Raw genomic sequence first — 22276 nt, forward strand, 5'->3', positions numbered from 1 at the left:
CCATCATATCTTCATTTGAATGTAAGGGACAGCTTGGAGCTTTGCAGATGACGTTTTCGGACAGGGGGGATGAGTCGGAGCAACTTTCCATGCATGTCTGATCTTAAATACAAGCTTATAGAGATTCTTTAAAACATAAATGCATCGTATCGTGTGCCCGAAAAAAGCTATTTAGCAACCAACAGTTTTTAATTTATTAAAAGTTTGAGTGATACTATCCTTTAGAATTATTGTGAACCGGTCGAGAGTCAATCCCCCATTGCGCGCGTCAACCTTCCTTGAATGAACTTGAGGTAGCAAACACTGACAAAGTACGAAAGCAAAGTCAGAAAATCAATATGAAACAATGAAAAGAATAACTACCACTGCGAAAGCAACGCTAACTCCAATGGTGCGACAATACCAAAATCGTAGCTCTACAGCAATTTGTTTTGTTGTTGTTATTTTGTCATTCAGCCCTCATCCATACCTGTTTTTCAACCAAGACCACATTTCTATGACGTTTCTTGGGTTCTATATCAATTCCGCTGGCGACCTCGTTGACCCGCAAAGAGGGATAATTTTGGAGAGAGGTCTGATGTCTAAACAGCTGCACAATGGACTACAAGCCCAAGGTGTTGATTTTGCAACAAACACGGAGAATTTGAAAAAGTAAGTAATTAAAATGCAGACCAGTTTTTCATGGAGTAATTTTTACCTAGTTTTATTGAGTATTTCCCGTTATTTAGATGCAATAATTTTTAAGGACGGACAAAGGGTTCTTTTTCTTTTCTTTTAATTGCAATTTATTACCGCAGGCAATTCGACATCAAAGGGCTAAATTGATTGTTATAAAATAAAGTTATAAAAATTGATGGAGGGATACGGCTTAGGTAGCGCGCGCTTCGATTTTCTACCTAAGTAATAGTAATTGGACTGTGGAGTACAATTCCGGGAGTAATCAAAGCTATAACAAAATTCTCGAATGTGATTGGTTATCAGCAGGCCGGTTTGAGCACTTATAGGACAGTGTACACGTCATGCTTGTAATTGGACAGTGTAATAGGACAGTTTACGCGTCACGCCTGTGTAATTGGACAGTACGCGTCATTTTGTGCGCGCTGTTGTTGTGCATGTTGTTGAGTAAACTCTTATGTTTTTCAGCATTTTGCCGGTAAAATTTGTTACGTTGTTTCTTGAATTTTGTTATAGTTTGAATTAATTGGTAACAGGACTTCGTGTCGTCCAATTTTGTCTGTAATCATACACGTGGTTAATAAATCGGACTCCCGCTTCGCGGTCGTCCGATGTTCTTACTCACTCGTATGATTACGGACCGAATTGGACTCCACTCAGTCCTATTACCATTATTAATCGTATCTATAACAAAATTCTCGTTTTTGATTGGTTCTGCGCGCGCCTATTTGTAATAGTAATTGGACTGAGTGGAGTACAATTCAGGGAGTAATCGGGCGAGTCATTTCGAAATCGGCCGAGCGCGCAGCGCGAGGCCGATTTGAAATTACGAGCACGATTACTCTCTGAATTGTACGACACGAGGTCCAATAGACCATTTGCATTATGACGTAAAAGCGCAAAGAATTCTGGTAGTTGTAGTTAGGTTCGCGGGAAAACACCAATTTTGGCTTGTGATTGGCTAACGGCAGCCAAGCGAGAAGGTGGACATCTATGACATTTATTTGAAGCCGAGCTGCTAAAGTTTACGCCCTTGTCGCTTCGAAATTTGCTTATACATAAGTCTTATATATTTCAGTTACCTGTCAAAAATATAGAAAACAGGATGATATCTTTGGAATGAAACTTGACTGACAAATGTTGTTCGTGTTCAAGTAAGTTTAACATGTACGTTGTGTGGCGGAGTTGACTTGGTAGAATTTCATTCATCGCGGTCGACAACTTCTCTTCGTAAATAATTTTATCCTAAAATCACAGCTTCAAAAAATCGCGCACTGGAAACAGATTGCTTAAAAGGACGAGTCTAGGATATGATTAAATTTGTGTGGAATCAAGTGAAAGCGAGGCAAGCCATTGACTTTGTTCATCATCTATTTTCAGACGTTCAACAAACGATCGCTTCCATCGATCGCAGGTGAATTAATTCTTGACTGAAAAGCTTAGAAAATTTACCATATATCATGATTACACTGCGGGACGGTCAGTTTAATTTATTTTTACAGTGGGACAGAGAAACGAGTCAAATAATTTTCCTCGTTCAATCGAGCTTCATCGATGAATCATGAAGGGTCAATAATAGAGGATTTCCAAGCTGATCAATCAAAACTTCCCTGTGCAGGTGAATACAGGTTATTTGTTTATTTATCTTAAAAGAAACTTTCTTGTTTTTTGTACTGAAAATGTCAACTCGTCGATTTGGAGTTGTGGTTTCAATATGTGAGCAAATATAATTTTATTTTACATAATTTTGTTGATGAGCGATTACTTGTGAGACTTGAAAGGTGAGCCTCAAAGATATTTACGAGTGCAGACATCATGTACTGTACTTCCCAATGTTTAGAAAGGGTAAAATATTGCGTCTTCGTATACTATTTGAAAATACCTGGCAAGCAAAAGCTTAAGGAATTTAATTAAATAACAGCGCGACTGAGACTCGACTGGAGGAAACACTCGTTGAAACTTCGCTACAAAACGCAACCCAGCAAATATCAATTTCTTTCATACCTTTTTTCATTTTAACAGACTTGGTTTTATACTGAGAACTTGCTTTTTGCCTTTTAAATGACGCCTTAGGGACATCTCCTTCGGTGAGAGTAATTTTCTTTATCTCCATCACGATTTTCTTGGGCTAGCGGGCTTGATGACGATTCAAAATTTCCCGCGAACTTAACTACAACTACCAGAAGTCTTTGCGCTTTTACGTCATAATGCAAATGGTCTATTGCTAATTAATCGTGTCAATAACAAAATTCAAGGTTAGGAAGTCTTTAGGAACCTTTTCTGTGAGGAAAAGTCAAAGGTAAATTCAGTTGGTTGCACAAAAAGTTAGAAAACAGCAAGAAAAAACCCATTCAAATGCGCATGATTGACGCGCGGACGGCGTAGGTGTCCAATTACAGGTATCAAATTTGAAGTTGCTCAAATTGGATACCTGTAATTGGACACCCACGTGATCGCGCGCCGATTACTCGACAAATAGGCGCGCGCAGAACAATCAAAAACGAGAATTTTGTTATAGATACGATTAGTCGTGTAATCGGCGCGCGATCACGTGGGTGTCAAATTACAGGTATCCAATTTGAGCAACTTCAAATTGGATACCTGTAATTGGACACCTACGCCATCCGCGCGTCAATCATGCGATTTGAATGGGTTTTTTCTTGCTTTTTTCTAACTTTTTGTGCAACCAACTGAATTCACCTTTGACTTTTCCTCACAGAAAAGGTTCCTAAAGACTTACTAACCTCGAATTTTGTTATTGACACGATTAATTAGAAATTTGACCTCGTGTCGTACAATTCAGAGAGTAATCGTGCTCGTAATTTCAAATCGGCCTCGCGCTGCGCGCTCGGCCGATTTCGAAATTACTCGCCCGATTATTCCCTGAATTGTACTCCACTCAGTCCAATTACTATTACAAATAGGTGCGCGTAGAACCAATCAAATTCGAGAATTTTGTTATAGACACGATTGATATTTTTATTTCATATTCGATACTACTGACAAATACACTCTAGGAAGTTACTTACATACAAAAAAACAAACATTCAGAGATACAAGAAATATTTTACAATGTTGGGATAAGGCTTATTTTTAAAAAAAATTGCATGCAGGAAATAAATTGATAAGTTATAAATCAGTTTAGCACACTTACCACAAAGAACAATGGTAATTTAAGAGGACTGCAGAAAAAATTATCCGTCATACAACCCATGAGATTTGGAACCGTCTTGTTACTCCTAAATTTGAAGACGAAACGTAAAGAAAGAGAAAAATAATTCTAAGTGTCTTCATGTAATCTCACTCTAGAAAGTTCAGTTGAACAAATCATTACATTGGAACGAGCTGTCCATCAATTGCAGTGTATAACTTGTCGGTCTCCCTCTTGTCAAAAGAGGCTAGTTTTCACTCCTCTCGGGCTTTCTTTATCTTTCGCCAGCCATTGTTTCTTGCCTCTATCCTGAATTTCTTTTGGGAGATCTGAATATACATTTACGTCAATGTCATCTTTGATCCCCAAAGCTCTTCTGAAGACCCGTTTGCGGTCGGGGAAGCGTAAGAATCTCACAATGATTGGTCTGTTTACACCGGCCGATTTTTTCCCAATTCGGTGCACGCATTTAAGTTATATATTTCTAGCTGCATGAAGCTCCAACTCCTTTTCGAAAAATTGATACACCACCTCAGCAGTTTTTTCTGTGGTGCCGTTTAATTCAGTGATGCCGAGGAGACGCAGATTCTCCCTTCTGTTGTATACTTCTTGATACAGGCATCGGTCGTTAGCTTCTCGGATTTCTTTGGCCTTGTCTTTCTTTTTTCGCAATTCCCGAGCCTCTGTATTTAAGTAGTTAAGTCCGGCGTCCATGTCGTCTGTTGCTTTTATCAAGCACTTATAAGTTGCTGAACAATCAGTTTAGACATGTTAGGCGATGCAGAAATGTCCTCGTTGTCGAAGTCGTCAGGACTTAAGATTTCGCCGGCGCTCACTTCGCAAACTCTTTTCCCGTCCGGGGAGGAAGATTCCGAGCAACTACTAAATCTGTCGTTAAATCTTGTATGTACCGGGTAATTCACTCACCATAAAATAGCAAAGACGACTAAAGTATTGAAATTTCGTATTCAGATAAAACGGAGCGGGTGAAAAGACGTCTTTACTCGTCCATGGTCGGCCCCAGTCTCCAAAAATCGAGATTTGTGTTATAGATACGATTAAGTTCTTTAAAGAGCGAAAAGAAGTTTCAACACTTCGATTACGTTAGTCAAATTTAGTATATATCAGTAATAATTTCAAAATTCTATCAGGGGCGTGTTTAAACCTTGAGAATAAAAAAAATGAAAAAAGTGGTAGATACACAACCGGCAAAGGAGTTTTAATTTTTTCTTTCTTCATCGCACGCGAGGCATGGCGTCATCTGAGCGCGGGCTCAAATAAAAAGAAAAATCTGTCAAAACAAGTTCTGAGCTATTTTTGAATAAGGCAAAAAAGTCACATTTCCTATTTTGCGTAAATTCTATCTTGCAGATTTTTATTTTCTTTTGCATTAATTTTTATTCAGAGCCAATTTTTAATTTTTAAAATTTTGAGCTGGGGTTATCGTGTAGATTTTGAGGAAAATGCCATCGAGACTACTAGAGACCAGCCCTCTCTAAGACACTCGGTCCTTCATTTTGGCTGTTATTAAGCTGTTGTTCGCGTTTGTAATTTTCAGGTGTCGGATATGAAGGTCGTAGGTTGTAGCAAACAATAATTAAAGAAAGAAAATTAACACATTGTACGAATTAAAAGAGTTTAAAATTAGCGGGCTATTTTATACCTTCAACAACTGTAATAAGCTCTTTCTCTGCGCGGACTTCTCTTTATTTTACTCCATTTACATTATTTCAGGGAGAAGAAGATAGCTCAGTTGTGTTCTGTCATGGGTGTTCATTGGGTACACGATCCAGACCGAGCCTATGAACTGACTACAGACAATGTTAAGAAGATTTTGGCGATTCATATGAGATTTAGGTATGTTTGATATTTATCTTTTATTGTTAATGCTCTCTTCGGTCTTCTATTTTGACGGGTTTAGTAGGGGTAATAAAACGATTTTAACTAATTCTTGCTCCTGACCTTTATTTACCATGAAAACCCTGTCATCGATTATCAGTTGTGTCGTTAAAAACATGAAAAGAAAGACACGAATTCGTACATTCGTTATAATTTTCTATTTCTTGTTAAGTACCTTGAAATGTTGAGATATTCACATTTTAAGATTTTACATTTTTTTAATAACGCTTTTACCCTGTGATAAAACGCAGTTAATGGAACATGACGCCTGTTGGGTCGTGGGCTATTTTCATTTCGTCGCCGAATCTAGTATTATTGCCCAGACAACAAATAATAGTTCAAAATAGTCAAGGCCTTGTTCTTAAATAAAAACTTCCTTATTCACGCAGTAAGGACAAACGTCTTTCATGTCCAATATTTGTGCTGTTACTTTGAAATGTAGTCTACAAATATATCTTAGCTTCACTTGAATTGTCCATCGTGTCCATTTAGTTTATAGTACAACGTTTTACTTATTGGTTGAACTTTTAGACACTGTCTTGTTACAAAAAGGAGAATAATGATCTAGCAGGCCATTGTTCTGACAGCTTTCGCACGAAAGACAATTTTTATAATGGCACCCCGCGTCTTAAGCCAGCGAAGATCACACAAACGGACCTCAAATGCCTCTCTCTCTACCAAAGTTCTTTGCATTTGCCGCAGCATTTAAATCTGCCGATTACGGGAATGCGCGCTCGTTTGATCAAAAGGCTCAGGTCGGCTACCACGCCAGCAGCTATGTCTGAGAAATTGCGCCCGAAAGGTCGCCCTGCAACTGGACGAGTCTAAAAGACGAACGTTAAAAAAAATTAGCGTCCCAGACCACGGCAAGAACCAAGCGTCACGAACGAGCATGCGCCACAGCACGATGGAGGGATCCACAGTTCGGACGGGGAGGAAAACGCCCTCTCGGATGCCGGCTCCGAGATAGAGTTACTGCTAGATCATCTTGGGTCTAACCAGCCCAGTGATGTGGTGTTCACACCACCATAAATAACCGCCGTTCAGGAGACTGTGGCGTCATCGGCACACGAACCGCGGCGCTATGATGATCTAAGCACACCAAGCCCTCGTATTTCTAATGTAGCAACTCCTCTAGGCCTAAACCGTCCCCTGGACAAGCGTCTGGAAGACACAATACTCCGTGGTGAGTACTCCGCAACTCCATGGCCGCTACCAATCTCTCGGGCTTTAATTGTGGTACGATGAATCTTCCCCAGGCTTTCAGGATTCCCCGTCCACCTTGGTTAAACGGGAAAAGCCGATAATCGACTCTTTCCGGAAGTGGCTTGACGCTTTCACATTTTACTTCTTGATGATTGTCGCGCTCCATCCTACCCGGGCTTAAGAGTTGATTAAATACAGGAAATTATCAGTAAGGCTGTTTCAAAGTTCAAAAGTCAAGCTCCGTTGACCTACATTGAGCAGTTAAGACGTCGCGCTGCCTAATACCAATCTGTTGCGTCACAGGCTTCCCAAGCTCAAAAGTCGTCTTTTTGATGTGTTTTTGAGCGCCCTTCGGGCGGCCGACTCTACGTACGTGGTGTATGCGACAGCTTGTGAATATAGAGAAATTTATGGGAAAATCACGGATTCTCTAAAATCGGGTAAATACTATCTATTTTGAAATAAAGTTTACCTATCTCATTTTTTTTTTTTTTTTTTTTTTCCTTTTTTTTTGGGTTTTTTTTTTTTTTTTTTTTTTTTTTTTTTTTTTTTGCTGTTTTTTTTTTTTTCCCCCTCGACTTCAACAAGCCCTCTGGCTGTCAGGGCGGTTCCAACTATTTACAGCACCAAGTCAACCACCTCCAGCGATCGCAGCAAAAAATAAAAAAAATAAGGTGAATCAACGACAGCGGAACCACCCACCAGCAGTCGCAATTCCCCTTTATGTTGACAAATTAGCGCTTGAATTAGTTAGTCACCCCGATCGTTGTTTTTTTTAATAATTTAGTGAATGCCGTCAGGGATGGTAGTCGCACTGGGTGTCACATGACTTAATTTCAGCTTCCCAACATCCCGAGGTTGTCTCCGCGAATCTGACAAAGGAGATACAGTTGGGTAGAATCGCAGGTCCTTTCCCACATTAGTCACTTCCCAATTTTCAGTGTAATCCCATAGGATGGTCCCTAAGAAGCATTCTGCGGAGTAGCGAACCATTTATAAACTTTCCTACCCTGAGGGTTACAGTGCAAAAGACCACATTCCCAAGGACACCAGTTCCCTCAAGTATGTACGAGTGGATGACGCAATCGCAATAATGAGGTTATTGGGTCCCGGGACTTTTATGGCCAAGGCGCCTCATGCCCCATGCCAATCCACCTTGATGATTGAAACCTCCTGGGTTTTTACTGGCAGTCACAGTACTATGCAGACCTTTATCTCCCATTTGGGCTTCGCAATGCACCTTACGTTTCAACCAAATTTCCGATGCTTTAGAGTGGATCCTGAAAACAATTATTTCGTGCGCCAAGTCATTCACATCCTGGATGACTTCTTATAGCTGAACATAATAAAATAGACTGCCAAGGGAGCTTTACTATGCTCCTAAAAGTATTTATGTCCCTTCGGGTCCCCACAGTGCCTCCAAGACCTTAGGCCCCTCCCAAGATCTAGAATTATTGGATATTTTACTGGATATTACATGTAATAGTATGGCGGCACGTTTGCCTGATGAAAAACTCGCCACCCGCTTGGTTGATCTCGTCTCTTATCAGCTCTTATCGACACACTGCAATTGGCACGTAACGTAGTGGTGCTGGGTAGGGCCTTTCGTCGACCTATCATAAACCTCACCCGAGGGGTTAAGAACCGTTTTCATCATATCCGCCTAAACAATGGATTCTCCTGGGATATCGTTATGTGGAAAGCATTTCGCGACAGATGGGACGGGCACTCCTTTTTTCCTTAATTCTTGGCTCACTTCTGCCCCGGACTTTCAACTCTATACTATACTCTATACTAACTTTATACAGCAAGCACAGTCGGGTTCGGGGGTTATTTTAATTGTAGATGGTTCCAGGGATGGTGGCTCTCCTACCCACTCATTGACAAACGCAACGGGGCTAGTATTGAATGGCAAGAGCTTTTTCCCATTGTTGTCTCCTGTGCACTCCAGTATCCCTACTTTACCGGTCAACGCCTTAGGTTTTGCTGCGAAAACGAGTGTGGTCGCTCTCATAAACTCGGGTCACTCCAAAGTTTCTAGGGCATGGATCTGGTTCGCTAATTAGCACTCATTTGCATGAAACTCGATTTCTTGGTAAGCGATAAGAGTTCGGTATAACTCTACTGGAGATACTTAAGAAATTAGAAAAACTGGACGTTATTCAATCGTCTTTAGAAAAGATAGAGGCCAAAATAGCAACCCTCGAGACACGAACTCAAGAGCTCGAAACATTTCAAGACACGGCGAAGAAAGACATCGAAGAACTGAAAAACAGCCAAAGTTTCATCGGCGAGCAAGCAAAACAGAATATCGACGCACTCAAAAAAGATAAAGTCCTAATAGCCGGGCTTTTAGAGAAAGCCCAAAAGAACGAGGACATGATAAATGAGTTGCAGACCAAAAACCTTTATTCAGAAGCATATTCACGTCGTGAGAATTTAAAGTTTATGAACATAAAGGAAGAAACAACGATAGACGAGAAGGAAGACACCGAAGAAGTGCTTCGAGCGTTCTTAGAGCGCGACCTTGGTTTCGCTGATGCGAGAAATGTGGAAATTCAACGTGTCCACCGAAATGGAAAAAGTAAAGACGGAAAACCGCGGCCTATCCTAGCCCGTTTTCTCAGGTTCAAGGACGTTCAGAAAATTTTCTCGCTGGGCCACAGACTTAACGATACGGACTACCAAATTTTCCGAGATTATCCTGCCGAAATCATCAGCCGACGAAGATCACAGATGGAGTCTTTCAAAGCTGCCAGAAAGAACGGAATCCCTGCAAGTTTTAGCTCGTCACAGCCAGATAAGTTGTATATAAGAGGGAAACTTTGGCCTGAAGGCAAAACTTTCTTTACGTCTTAATAACAAACAGTTATTTTTTTTGCATAATTTAGCTTTGTCAGATCATGATTAAGTCCATTGGGATTACTTGATTTTACCACTATGCGGGTAACTATTCATTATTTACAACAGTTTGCTTTATTCTCGCTTCAGTTGCGGTCGGCGGCTACATCAGAGAGAAAACTTTTCCTTTCACTCGTGTAGCACTAGGTTTAAACGTAACGTCTCATGCCTTTTTTCGGAGGACTCTTTTTTTAATCGCTTTGCTTGGTTTTATGCATAATTCCAAGAGAGCAGAGTCTTCTTTTGCCCTCAGTCAGGGACCGCTTTTATTGTGTAAGTGTTCGTATATGTTTCCTTTGTTTTTTTTGTTCTCTCCCGGGGGCAATACCTATATGTAAAAATTTATTTGTATCACAGCGTTCTTTTAATATATACTACCTGTCTCGACCGCTCCAACTCAAAAGTGCTAAGTTAAAATGCAAAATCTTAACTCTGCTGAATCGTCCTCTTTCAACATACAATAACAGCCGTCAAATCTGTCTGATCTAAAAATTGCTTCCATCAATGTGAGGGGAATAGGAAATAACAATAAGAGAAAAGAGACCTTTAATTGGCTTAGAGCAAGACAACAATCAATTTACTTCTTACAAGAGGTTCACTGTACTGAAAACAATGTTGACAAATGGAGAGCTGAATGGGGCTACAAGGCACTTTTTAGCTGTTGCTCAAGTAACACAGCTGGTGTCTGTATTCTTTTCAACAATAACTTCAATTTGAACATTTTGAAAACTTTCTCGGATCCCTCGGGACGTTATATAATATGCGACATTAAAGCTGAAGAAAAACTATTTACCCTTGCTAACATTTACGCTCCAAATGATGACGATCCGACATTTTTACAACTTTTTTTGATCACTTAGAAAATTTTCAATGTGATGAAATAATATTAGGCGGCGACTTCAATCTCGTACTAAACGTAAAAGAAGATAAGAAAGGTGGTCTTCCAAGAACACACCAAAATGCTTTAAATGTTGTCAAGCAAGCTTGCAAAGAACTGGATTTGACTGACATTTGGAGAATACTTAATCCCGACAGCCGCAGATACACGTGGCGCCGAAGGAAACCAGAAATACAATGTAGACTCGATTTTTTTTCTAATTAGCTCAAATTTAATTTGTGATACCAATCAAGCGGACATTGCACCTGGGTACAAAACTGATCATTCGCTTATAACACTCAAAATAGCCTTGCACCATAATCAAAGAGGAAGAGGTTTTTGGAAACTTAACACTTCTCTATTAGACGAGGATGAATACCTAAAAGAAATTAAAACAATTATTTCTCAAACCAAAATTGAATACAAGGATGATAACTCGGTTAATCCACCTCTACTTTGGGAAATGATTAAAATTAAAGCTCGAGATAAATCAATCTCATATGCGACCGCCAAAAACTCGAAAACCAAATCCAGAGAAAATGCTCTTCACAAGGAGATAGCGGATCTTGAAAGAAAAATAGACGCAATCGACACGACGAATAGCGAGGTCCAAAAATCACAGCTACATGCAAAGATTGACAATCTTAATTGCGAGCTCGAAAAAATCATCGAACAACGCACACAAGGGGCTATTCTGCGCTCGAGAACTCGGTGGCACAACGAAGGTGAAAAAAATACGAAATATTTTTTGAGTCTAGAAAAAAGACATTATAAACAGAGTACAATCAGCCGATTGAAGAAAAACGAGAACGAATTTGCAGTTTCAGACAAAGAAATCCTTACCGAATGCGAGGCATTCTATAAAAAGCTATATTCATCTAAGATCCAAGCAGACTCCATCCCATTAGACACGGACCACTTTTTTCAAGAGAACGACACGGTACTAAACAAGGAAGAAAGCGATTCCATTGAGGGCCTTTTAACAGACGCGGAATGCATTGCAGCATTGAAAGACATGGGAAAAGGGAAAAGCCCAGGAAATGACGGTCTGCCCTCTGAATTTTACAAAACGTTTTGGAGCGACATTTCGGAACCCCTCTTAAAAGCCTTAAACTATGGATTCGAGATCGGTCAGCTTTCTGTATCGCAAAGACGAGGTTTCATTAAACTTATTCCCAAGAAGAGCGAAGAACTCTATTATATACGTAACTGGAGACCGTTAACACTTTTAAACTGCGACTACAAGATAGCCGCAAAGGCTATTGCTAACCGTTTGAAGACCCACCTACCTAAACTCATAAATAATGATCAGTCTGGGTTCATTAAAGGACGCTTCATAGGCGAAAACATACGCCTAATAGACAGCGTAATTAACTACGCTGCTACAAAAAATATCCCAGGTCTGTTGCTCTTTCTTGACTTCGAAAAGGCTTTCGACACTTTAGAATGGCCCTTCATCCAGAAAACTCTCGTATCCTTCGGTTTCGGCCCTTCTATTATTCAATGGTTTAAAACCTTCTATTGTGGTGCCGAAAGTTGTATCTTGAATAACGGCTGGGCAAGTAACCTTTTTTCTGTGCGCAGAGGTGTTCGTCAAGGTTGCCCCCTCTCCCCATACCTTTTTATTCTTTCAGCCGAGATTCTTGCAAAAAATTAGAAAAGACTCGGACATTAAGGGATTGACAGTTAAAGAAAACGAGATAAAAATAAGTCAATACGCTGATGACACAACTCTCATACTTGACGGTTCAGAAAGGTCTCTCTCTGAAGCTCTTTGAGTCTTGGATAGCTTTAGCAAAATATCAGGCCTAAGATTAAATAAAAAGAAGACTGAAGCTCTATGGATTGGTTCACACGTAGGCAAAGAAGAAGTTATTTGTAAGGAACATAACTTCAACTGGCAAAATTCAAAGAAGCTAAGAAGCAAGACCAGAGAGGAGTTTTTGACAGGAAATCATCAAACGCGCAAGACAAAAACACCGTTCGTGGTGACTTATCATCCGGGATTGCCAAACTTAAGCAAGATTCTTAGGGACTTACATCCAGTGTTGCAGTCATCTAACAGATGCAAGAAAGCTATCAAAGATGTTCCATTAATAGCATTTCGGAAACCTAAAAGCCTTGGTGATTATTTGGTGAGAGCAAGAGTGAATAATCGTGAACGTGGAGATTACAGGCCCGGCACATGTAAATGTACATCTAGTAGATGTGAAGTTTGCACATACATGGATGAGAACGGTCGTTTTAGGAGCTCGCAAGACAATAGAAGTTATTCGATCAATTACAACCTTAATTGTAACTCTAGTTATGTAGTTTACCTAATTACGTGTAAGAAATGTTCGTTGCAGTATGTGGGCTCCACAACAACGAATTTAGACTTAGGTTTAATAACCACAAGTCTAGAATTAGGCGACACGAAATGTTGACGCAGGCGGAGAAAAGGGCTGATGATCTTTTGTACAGACATTTTTGTAGTGAAGGACATAATGGACTAAGCGACATTAAGATTCAATTGATAGACCGGGTTAATGGAGAACAACAGTTGCGAGAAAAGGAGGGTCAGGTTTTTTCGGTTTTTTCGTTTTCAGGTTCAACGTTTCAGGGAACTCGCCCCCAAATGCCGACCAGAGCCCCTGTACCATCCCGCCATCCTTCATGACCCTCTAAAAGATAAAGTCCTTAAGTATACCAACTTGGGCCATATCGTGAAAAGCCAACCAGACCTATAGCTCTGGGGATAAACGTGTTTTTTTTTTCATTTCTGCCTTATGAATAGACTAAGGTCTCCAACAGCCGACATCAGAGGGAACTCTTATTTATTTCGCGTACGGTCGGCCATAACACCATCAAAATCTACTCAGCAGTATTCCGCGAACTCCACATCATTTTGAGCTACAATTACCCCATGAACGGTCGGCTATTTTTGAAAAAGAAAAAAAGATTTTACGCGGTATCCTCCGTTATCAGGGGTCTCCCCGCATACGGAGACAATCGGTAATTCCACGGGTACTGCTTGTCACCCGCCCCATCCTCTGGGTTTGGCTGGGACCTAGGGATTTTTCCAAGGTATGGGCTTCCTTTACCCTTGCCGTTTTGCCTTTCGTCGGTGTAGCGAGTTTACCTATCCAGGTGCACATAGTTTCAGTTTTATATACGCATGCCAAAATCAGTGTTACTATCTGCCGTTGCTAAATCGTGTAATTTTCTTAAGGTTAGGGGTTGCCTGGGGGATACATGCCATGCATGTATCTGTGACGGTCATCGCATCACCTGAAGTCGCTTTTAACCCGCCAGCGGGCTGTTCCTCCGACAATTAGGCCACATTGTTCTTTGCGTGCTTTGTTATTGTCACGATCGTAGTTGCGTTACTTTTAGCATGCGGAATAATGACATTAACTTTAAAATAGTGTTATTTTTTTAATTTTAAACTCTTCCCACTATATGTATTATATATACACTGCATTATTCCTCGCGAAGCGAGGCCGAAGGCCGAGCGTAGCGGGGTGTATAATTTTGTCCCTCAAAGGGCTCAGGCGGGATGAAATCTCGTGTGGAGTTTACGGTCATATATATATATATATATATTTGTGAGCTTGGTGTCTGGCGGAAATGACGTCACACGGCCGCGCGCTGGTGGCGTAATGGCGTGAGGCGTCGAACTTGAAATCAGATCTTCGGGACTGAGGGCGGGGGTTCGAATCCGGCTAGGTTTTTTTTTTTTTTTTTTTTTACTATTATTTTTTTTTGTGGGTTCGAATCCTGAGCCTTTCATTTTTATCGTTTTTCTTTTCGGATTAAAATAACACTGATTTCCACATAATACTCCCTCAACGCCTATTCAGGCTATAAACTGCTGGGTCTGTAATCGTGCAGTTCGTTGTTGTTCAGTTTCTGTTTGTATTCTGTCTGCTGTATTTTGTCGAAGTCTCTGTAATCGTGCAGTTCGTTGTTGTTCAGTTTCCGTTTGTATTCTGTCCGCGGTATTTTGTCGAAGTCTCTGTAATCGTGCAGTTCGTTGTTGTTCAGTTTCTGTTTGTATTCTGTCTGCTGTATTTCGCCGATACTAGGCAACAATAACCCAGAGCTTCGCGAGGCCCTGCGAGTCACGTATTACTAGTATATATATACTGTATTATTTCAACAATTCATTAGTACATCCAGTGCTAGAAGTCTTGCTACGTAAATAAAGATACTTACTTTGTTACGTACCGTTCCAACTGCATCTCTTTAATTTATTGTATTTCCAGTAAGTCAATATCTGCGTTTGTTCCTCAAAATTGGGTAGTTCATTAGTCATGTGTTTGAGTCAAGTATGCCAAAAATAAAATGATGAAAAAACCTGCAAGGTACAAAAACTAGGCTGGCAGCCTATTTGACGTATTTTGTTTAACATGATTAATGGATTTTCGTTCACATAAATCTGGTGGCTATTAAAGAAATCAATATAGCATGAAATTTGATAAAGAAGAAAACGTTCATTTGTCACGAGCGGTTTATTTACTTGAAGATTGTTTTTTTTTAATCAACAGGTGCAATATTCCTGTGATCGTGATGGGGGAGACTGGTTGTGGTAAGACCCGTTTAATCCGGTACATGTGTGGCCTACAAGCAGGTCCTAACGGTCCACGAAACATGCTCCTGGTTAAGGTCAGTATGAACTTTTTAAATAATGAAGATTTAGCTCGGTTTCTTGCAGAACCGTGTTAACATTGTTTTCGATTTTCCTCTGGCACAAGAGAATCCTGCAAAGATCGGAAATCATTTTGTGAGCAGTGATATGAATGTGTACTGTAAGCGAGAACTGAGTTAGAAAAGTAGATGCAGTAAACATGACTTAAGCTTTGAAGTTATATTTCCTAGAATATCTGTAAAAGAGTTTGGTAACGGCATGGAACAATCATAGTGGTATGGTATGGTATTTATACTTAAGAGCACATGTTACTTACGGTCAAACATTTCTGAAAAGAGTCCTTAAATGGATTTGGCTCATACTCTTACCATGGGTAGGCCTAAATATGAAATAAATCACAGTATACTTTGTTTGGCTAAATATCAAATTGTTTTCGATAAAATCGATAATTCTAAAATCCAGCAGAATTGACGCTTTCGGAGCTCAAAATTTATGCCGCGTTTGTTAGCTTCGCGTCATTAAATAAAGCTCTCTGGAAGGAAAATACCTGTTAAATGTTGAAGAATGACATCAAATCAGTACGTCGAAAGCAATTTCTGCTCTTCGAGTCAGTCTATTTACAAAATATAATTAAATTTAGTTGATACTCTTTTAATTTGATTCAAAATAGGTCAAACTTATCGAATAATTTAAGCATGAGCAAAGCGAAATAAATGGCCGAAAATTTGGTATTTGACAGATAAATGATTGTTCTTTTCGATACTTAAAGGATTTTCTGGGGAAATGATTAAGTGCGATGCTTTCAGATCTCAAAGTTGCTTAAAATTCGTTAATTTAACCGACCGAGACATTATTGTTGATCTTATGAACTTTATGTAAACATTCCACGCAAAGGATAATTTTCCCCATGTGAACTTCAACTGAGTAAAATAAAAACATAGACTTGCTTACCTTGGTGTTCGCTGATACATTCTAAATCCTGTTTTCCTCATTTACGACAAAACCTAAGCCCTCGGCGAAGCTGGTTATCCGATTTTCTTGACGCGCCATTCTCGGTAACTGATTTCCACGTCTTGAAGTGACAGTTCTTTTCCATGCATTCTTGAAAACAGTGCAGTCTAAATTGATCAATGTATTAAGGGGTACGAAGTACTTTGCTTTAAATCAACTGGTAGATAAATCGATTCGGCCGGCGAATTTTCATTTCGAAAACCGCCCTTTGAGATTTGTCGGCCCTTTGTCCTGCGGTATGCAGATAATTTATTTCACACTTGAGTAACTTCCGGCACATAAAACGACAAACCGTGCGTTTTTGTATAGTATTGGTTGAGGCACTATATTATTGCTATATTTATATAAGCTCTTAATGAAAAACTTTGGGCTGAACATGTAATTAAGTTTCACTTCAGGTAGCCACCGTTTGAGAAAGTTGCTAAATGGTTGTATGACAGCGCTTTTAATTCCGGGTCGAAAGTTCTTCTGTTGCGTTGCTTTGCTATATTTTATATTTTTTGTTCTTACTTTTGTCTAAGTTCTTAATTAGGTCAAGGCAAAACAGGTGAAAACAAAATCTAAGATGTTATCGTTGGATCCGTCTTCCGTGAATGTTAAAAAAAAATTTTTTGTTGGGGTTCGGCGTGTACAAGGGAAAGTGCCCCCCGCCAGAGCTTGTGGGGAGGGACGAGCGCCCAACCGTCAGGGGACCCAAATGTATTAAAAATATCATAGTCATTATATAAATATTTTGTTTTTTACCTTTTACCCCAAAAACGGCTCTGTGCCGTCCAACGAGGTCGTGATTTTGGGTTTCCGATCTAGAATGGGATTTTTAATAATCCCGGCGTATCACATCGAACGTTCGATTTTCGAACTTAATCAAACGCAATCGAACTTAATCGAACGATTAAATTCGATTTTGTTCGGTCATCAAACGAAATCGAACGAACAAAAAATAAATGCAAATCGTACCAAATCGAAAGTTCGATAAAGTCCGGCGACGTTCGATTTAGTTCGGTCGCCGAACGACACCTAAGCGAGCGAATGTTCAGTTTTCCATCATTTTATTATCACGGGGATAAATGCCCGGGTAAATGCGTCAATCGATCCAGCCATCTAAAGTTATGTTTCCTTTATGTCCATACTTATTTTTAGATCCGACATTCACAGTGTATGTCAACATTTTCCGGGCATTGTTACCCGGGTTTTTACCACGAGAATGAGTTTCATGAGTTTTGTAAATTAACAGTTGCAACTTGAATCAAATTTTCCCGAATTTTTCCATTTCCAACGTACGCTTCTAGTTACATTTCTGAATAGTAGCATGTATTCCTTTTAATTTTAGAGCAAAAGTACGTTTTCCGAACTAAATCGAACGCTTCATTTCGATTTTGTTCGATTTGGTTCGGAAATCGAACTAAAAAAAATTGCTGTCCGATTTCGTTTGATGACCGAACAAAATCGAATTTAATCGTTCGATAGATTCCGATTTCGTTCGATTGAGTTCGATTAATTTTTTTTGTTCGATTTCGTTCGGTGTGATACGCCGGGAATAATAGACAATATCTAGAACGAGGTATGGTATTTTGAATACACAAAAGTTTCAAATTATCAGCAGCCAAAACGGGGTGACTTGTTTCTAGAACGCGGTATCTTTTGAATACAAGTTCTTTCTAACTGAACGGTGTGCTACTTTTCTGACCCGGGCGGCATATACCCACCCAAAAACATACCAGAGGCCCTTCCAATTATGCTGGTAACTAACAGTAACCAACGGTTAGGAAGTGCGGGCTAGAATGCTTTTGAGTCAAGGGATTTTGAATAAAACTTTTGTTGAGTATTGAAATTGTTTGGCCATCTCGTTGGGTAGTTTTCTTAAAAAAAAATCTGCATACATCTGTTGAAGATGATTTCCAGTACTGCGCAATAGGCTCAGGGTTTGTTGTCATTATACGTTACACTGCGGTATTAGCGTATATAAAGTTTCTTGATTCGCCATTAACTCATTCTTGTCACAACAAAAATATACAAAATTGACCATGTTGCATTTTCTATTTAATAACTCCAAAGGTATTTACAGTAATGAAGTCTTCAATATCTCATTTAAAAGGGTACAAAATATGTTTTCTAGGAAAAAAATATAATCTTCATGAAAACTTAAAGCGTCTAAAAAAACTTTTGAATCACAAAAAATAGTAAAAATAAGTCAAAAATTTAGCGAAAACTGAAATAGTTCAAAAACGCTCTACAGTGCAAATTTTGAGGTCTATTAAAGCAATATTTTTCCTTGTTCTAAGAAACATCGGTCCTGAAAAGCAGACAAAACTGCACTGAATTACGATTTTTCTTACGTAAACAGAAGGATCTCATTTCAGTTACAATGGCAACGGCTGGTCAGAGCTCATGTTACATACAAAATGAGTTTTAACCAAATAAATTAAGATTTACATTCCCAAACACGACGAAAGACGCATTATTTATGGTATAGGCGAGTTTCTTAACATATAAAAACGGCGATCCGAAAAGTATTTATTCGCATTTTGAACAACATGTGCTCATATCGCGAACAGACCCAAACACATGCGAAGCAAAATAAAAGATTATTTACCTTAATTTTTCGCTTCGAATTCCGAGCTAACCGTCCAAATTACTTTGTCTGACACTTGGAAAAACCTTCTGGATCATCCTCCTCCTCAAAAACCATCTTCAGAGGCCTTTTAAACCTGTTAAAGTTCGCTTCCACCTGACATGATGGTTCGCATCGAATCTCAAATGAAGACTTCGGTTCGTAGAAACAAGTTTTCATCGCTTGCTGCTCTTCTTTTGACATCGTAGCGAGAATTAAAACAGTTTCTTTTCATTTTCAATCTTCTAAATGTACGTTAACACTCCAATAATGCGAATATCGAGTCCACTGGCGTAACATGTGCTTCGGAAAATTACATTCCTCATATCCTGTGCCATCGACGTGAAATTCACGTGAACAATGACCACGGAGTACGGACCTTTGAACTCAACACCAGGGCCTTTGCTCCGCCGTTTGTCCACATACCATTCATTCCAGTTGAAAGAACAAAGGAATGTCAAAAATGTGCCCACATTTTGCTTCAAGTCGGCTAATAGCGGAGCTCCCGCGCGCCGAAGGCGCGCGAGCGGAGCATCCATAGGTAGGCAAATGGTATCCTATGGAACCGAGAAATTTTGGAAGTCGCCTACGTACGTACGTACGCCCGTACGCACGGATTAGGCCTGGGGACGAGGTTGCCCGCGCGTGGCTAAAGAAAAGTAAGGAAATTACAAACAGCAAATAAAGCTCGCAAGGCAAGACAAAATGTACACAAGGGGTAAAATTACACAGCGATACTACACAGCAAAATATCTGAGAGGTTTATTATCCAACTGCTCTATTTTGTTAGTCTTTTTTCGTGTGTGAGTGTTATGTATCGAAGCCTTTACGCCAAACAAACAATATGGCTCGATGGTTCTCGTTCGATCGCTACACGGTTAAATTCAATTTATTGGTTTCTGGTCGCATTTTTCGTAACCCTAAAACGAGCAATTGACGTTATCTTTTATCGACTGGATGATGTGGACGTTTCAGTTTGATCTAAACGAAGTAATATTATGAAAACGCGGGAAAATGTGTTGCGCGGTGTTCACTGTGTAGGCTGAATGAAACCGAGAGTATGAAAAAAAGCGGCAGAGAATCGAGAACTTTCTTACCGTAATATTTCTCGCACGATGTCCTCAAAAGTCACCTATATTCCGTGAAATTGTAGATAACGAAAAAGGTGTACGATGAGACCCGGAAAAATTTCGAATGATATTCCTTGTGCACGTCCAGTTTGCTAGTTTCTGTTGTTTGCGGATGAATCTTCGGCCGTCAACCTCAAGAATACAACAACTTTAGCAATGATTGTGTAAAAACAAAGCTAAACACTGCATGGATCAAGTCCGCTGAAGAAAGATACAGGAACCTGATGCAAGGTAACAACCTGTACTGAATTGCTGAGCCTGATTTTATGACAGAAAATTTCATGTTGTTTATAAACTTAAGCTTACTTTCTAAACGCAGTTTCGATAGATTCTGTGTCGGTAAAGTTTAGATCTTTCCTTAACTTAAGCAATATACTTTGCCCCTTTAAGTCGCTTTAACTGTAACTTGTAGTACATTTAAGCTTACGCTTAGATGTCAGTTCATTTTTTTTTTGTTCCCCTGAGTTGGTTTTATTTGCTATGGATTAACCGATTATCTATTGCCGTAAGTTGATTTTCTTTGGCCGTCAATAAAGTCGAATTCTAATCCCTTGCCGAGAGATTTCTTATTGCTGTGAGTTTATTCCGACTTTCAGCCTTACATTTTCTCGGCGGAAGAAATTCATACAGTATAAGTGACGTTTTACGAAGTGCTAAACGACGATAAAGCAAAAAGCTCGAACAAAATAAATTTATTTAAACTAAACTTGCTCTGAAAAACATGTTTACCCCATCTAGCGCGAGGTGAAAAATATAAACTGACTCATATTTTTTAAAGTAGTTCAAACACTTTTTTTTTTGCTTTAGTGTAGTCCACTTTTACACTGAATAACTACACTGAATAGAGATGATTTAGTGTATGTTTAAATTTGTTTAAATTTTGCACACGGTTCGAAATAAAAGATAAGTTTTAAATTTGCGTACGTGACTGAGCAACCCGTGCGCCGATGTTAAGACAAATACAGGAAAGAAAAGTAAGACGGGAATATGTCTGGTATTTTCTATTCTTAGAAAGCAGACAATAAACTCTTAATTAATTTTTAGGCCATGAGTTGTATTAAAGCAAAACGATAAGAGGGTCGTAAAATTATTTTCTATTCTTTAGAAAGGAGTGAATAAACTCTTAATTTATTTTTTGGCCATTAGTTGTTCTGCCTCGAGATTATGATGGATTTATATTCGTCTTGCACCTATGGGCCAGCGTATACATAAAAGCTTTGACCGCATATTTATCGAAATGAAAACATTGTAACTCCAGCAAAAATTAAATAAATTAAAGGGAAGCTCCACTTTTAGGCTTGCCTAAATCTATATAACGCTTTAAGAAAGTGCCGCTGAGTTGAAGATTAGTCTGCGGGCTCGCTTTTGCTCGCCCGCAAAAATGGAATTTTATGCTTCTAGCAATGCTCGTTTTTTGTCCGAAATAATGCTCAACGGAAATTATTCTGATTTTTTAAAATAATGCTAGTTTTATTTTGCAGAAATAAATTTATAAAATGGCATCACGTCAGAAGTCCATAAAAAACTTCATATACATGATATATGGTCCCTTTCTCCCCACCCCTTCCCCACCTTTCCTTCCCGCTTTCATATCGCCCAATCCTCCACAGGAGAAAGTAGGAGAGCCTGTCTACAGGCTAGACTACACAAAATATATATTTTTTAACATTCACGGAAGACGGATCCAACGACGCCATCTTAGATTTTGTGTACAGCCAACTCTCTCTGAAACGGGCACCTTCGGGACCGGCTCCAACTCAGTCCGTCTAAGACTGTATTTCCACTGACGCGTAATTTTTTACGTGCGTTAACGTGCGTGAAAAAATTTAGAGACAATGTATAAACGACTTCCGCACACGTTTACGCAAGCCGTTCATACATTGTCTCTAAATTTTTTCACGTACGTAAAAGCACGTAAAAATTTACGCGTCAGTGGAAATCCACCTTGAGAGAGTTGTCCGTCAGTTATAGGGATTTTAACGGCGTTTCAACTTTTCCAACGGAAATTATTATTTTTCAACGCCGAGGGCTTAGGTTTTGTCGTAAATGAGGAAAACAGGATTTAGAATGTATCAGTGAACACCAAAGTAAGCAAATCTATGTTTTTATTTTACTCAGTTGAAGTTCACATGGGTAATATTAACCTTTGCGTGGAATGTTTACATAAAGTTGATAAGATCAACAA

At 39.4% G+C, this 22276-nt stretch overlaps 2 protein-coding genes across 2 annotated transcripts in view; one reads left to right on the top strand and one right to left on the bottom strand.

Annotated features, from left to right (window-relative positions):
- LOC144649741 (allene oxide synthase-lipoxygenase protein-like) overlaps positions 1-22276 on the bottom strand; it is a 178064-nt gene that overhangs the window by 125966 nt on the left and 29822 nt on the right. The gene's annotated exons all lie outside the window — the stretch shown is intronic.
- LOC144648183 (E3 ubiquitin-protein ligase RNF213-like) lies at positions 347-15416 on the top strand. The gene is made up of 3 exons (XM_078507812.1): positions 347-651; positions 5561-5683; positions 15239-15416. The coding sequence occupies exons 1-3, from the start codon at positions 347-349 to the stop codon at positions 15414-15416; spliced, it is 606 nt and encodes a 201-aa protein (XP_078363938.1).

The sequence above is a fragment of the Oculina patagonica genome, chromosome 4 (genome assembly GCF_052425735.1).
Source record: "Oculina patagonica isolate OP01 chromosome 4, crgOcupat, whole genome shotgun sequence".
In the NCBI taxonomy this organism is placed as follows: Eukaryota; Metazoa; Cnidaria; class Anthozoa; order Scleractinia; family Oculinidae; genus Oculina; species Oculina patagonica.

Excerpts from the sequence above, each read along its gene's own strand:
- LOC144648183 (XM_078507812.1), top strand. The coding sequence starts at position 347 with ATGAAAAGAATAACTACCACTGCGAAAGCAACGCTAACTCCAATGGTG. Across the intron at positions 652-5,560 it reads AACACGGAGAATTTGAAAAA|GGAGAAGAAGATAGCTCAGT; the intron begins GTAAGTAATTAA and ends ACATTATTTCAG. Across the intron at positions 5,684-15,238 it reads GCGATTCATATGAGATTTAG|GTGCAATATTCCTGTGATCG; the intron begins GTATGTTTGATA and ends TTTAATCAACAG.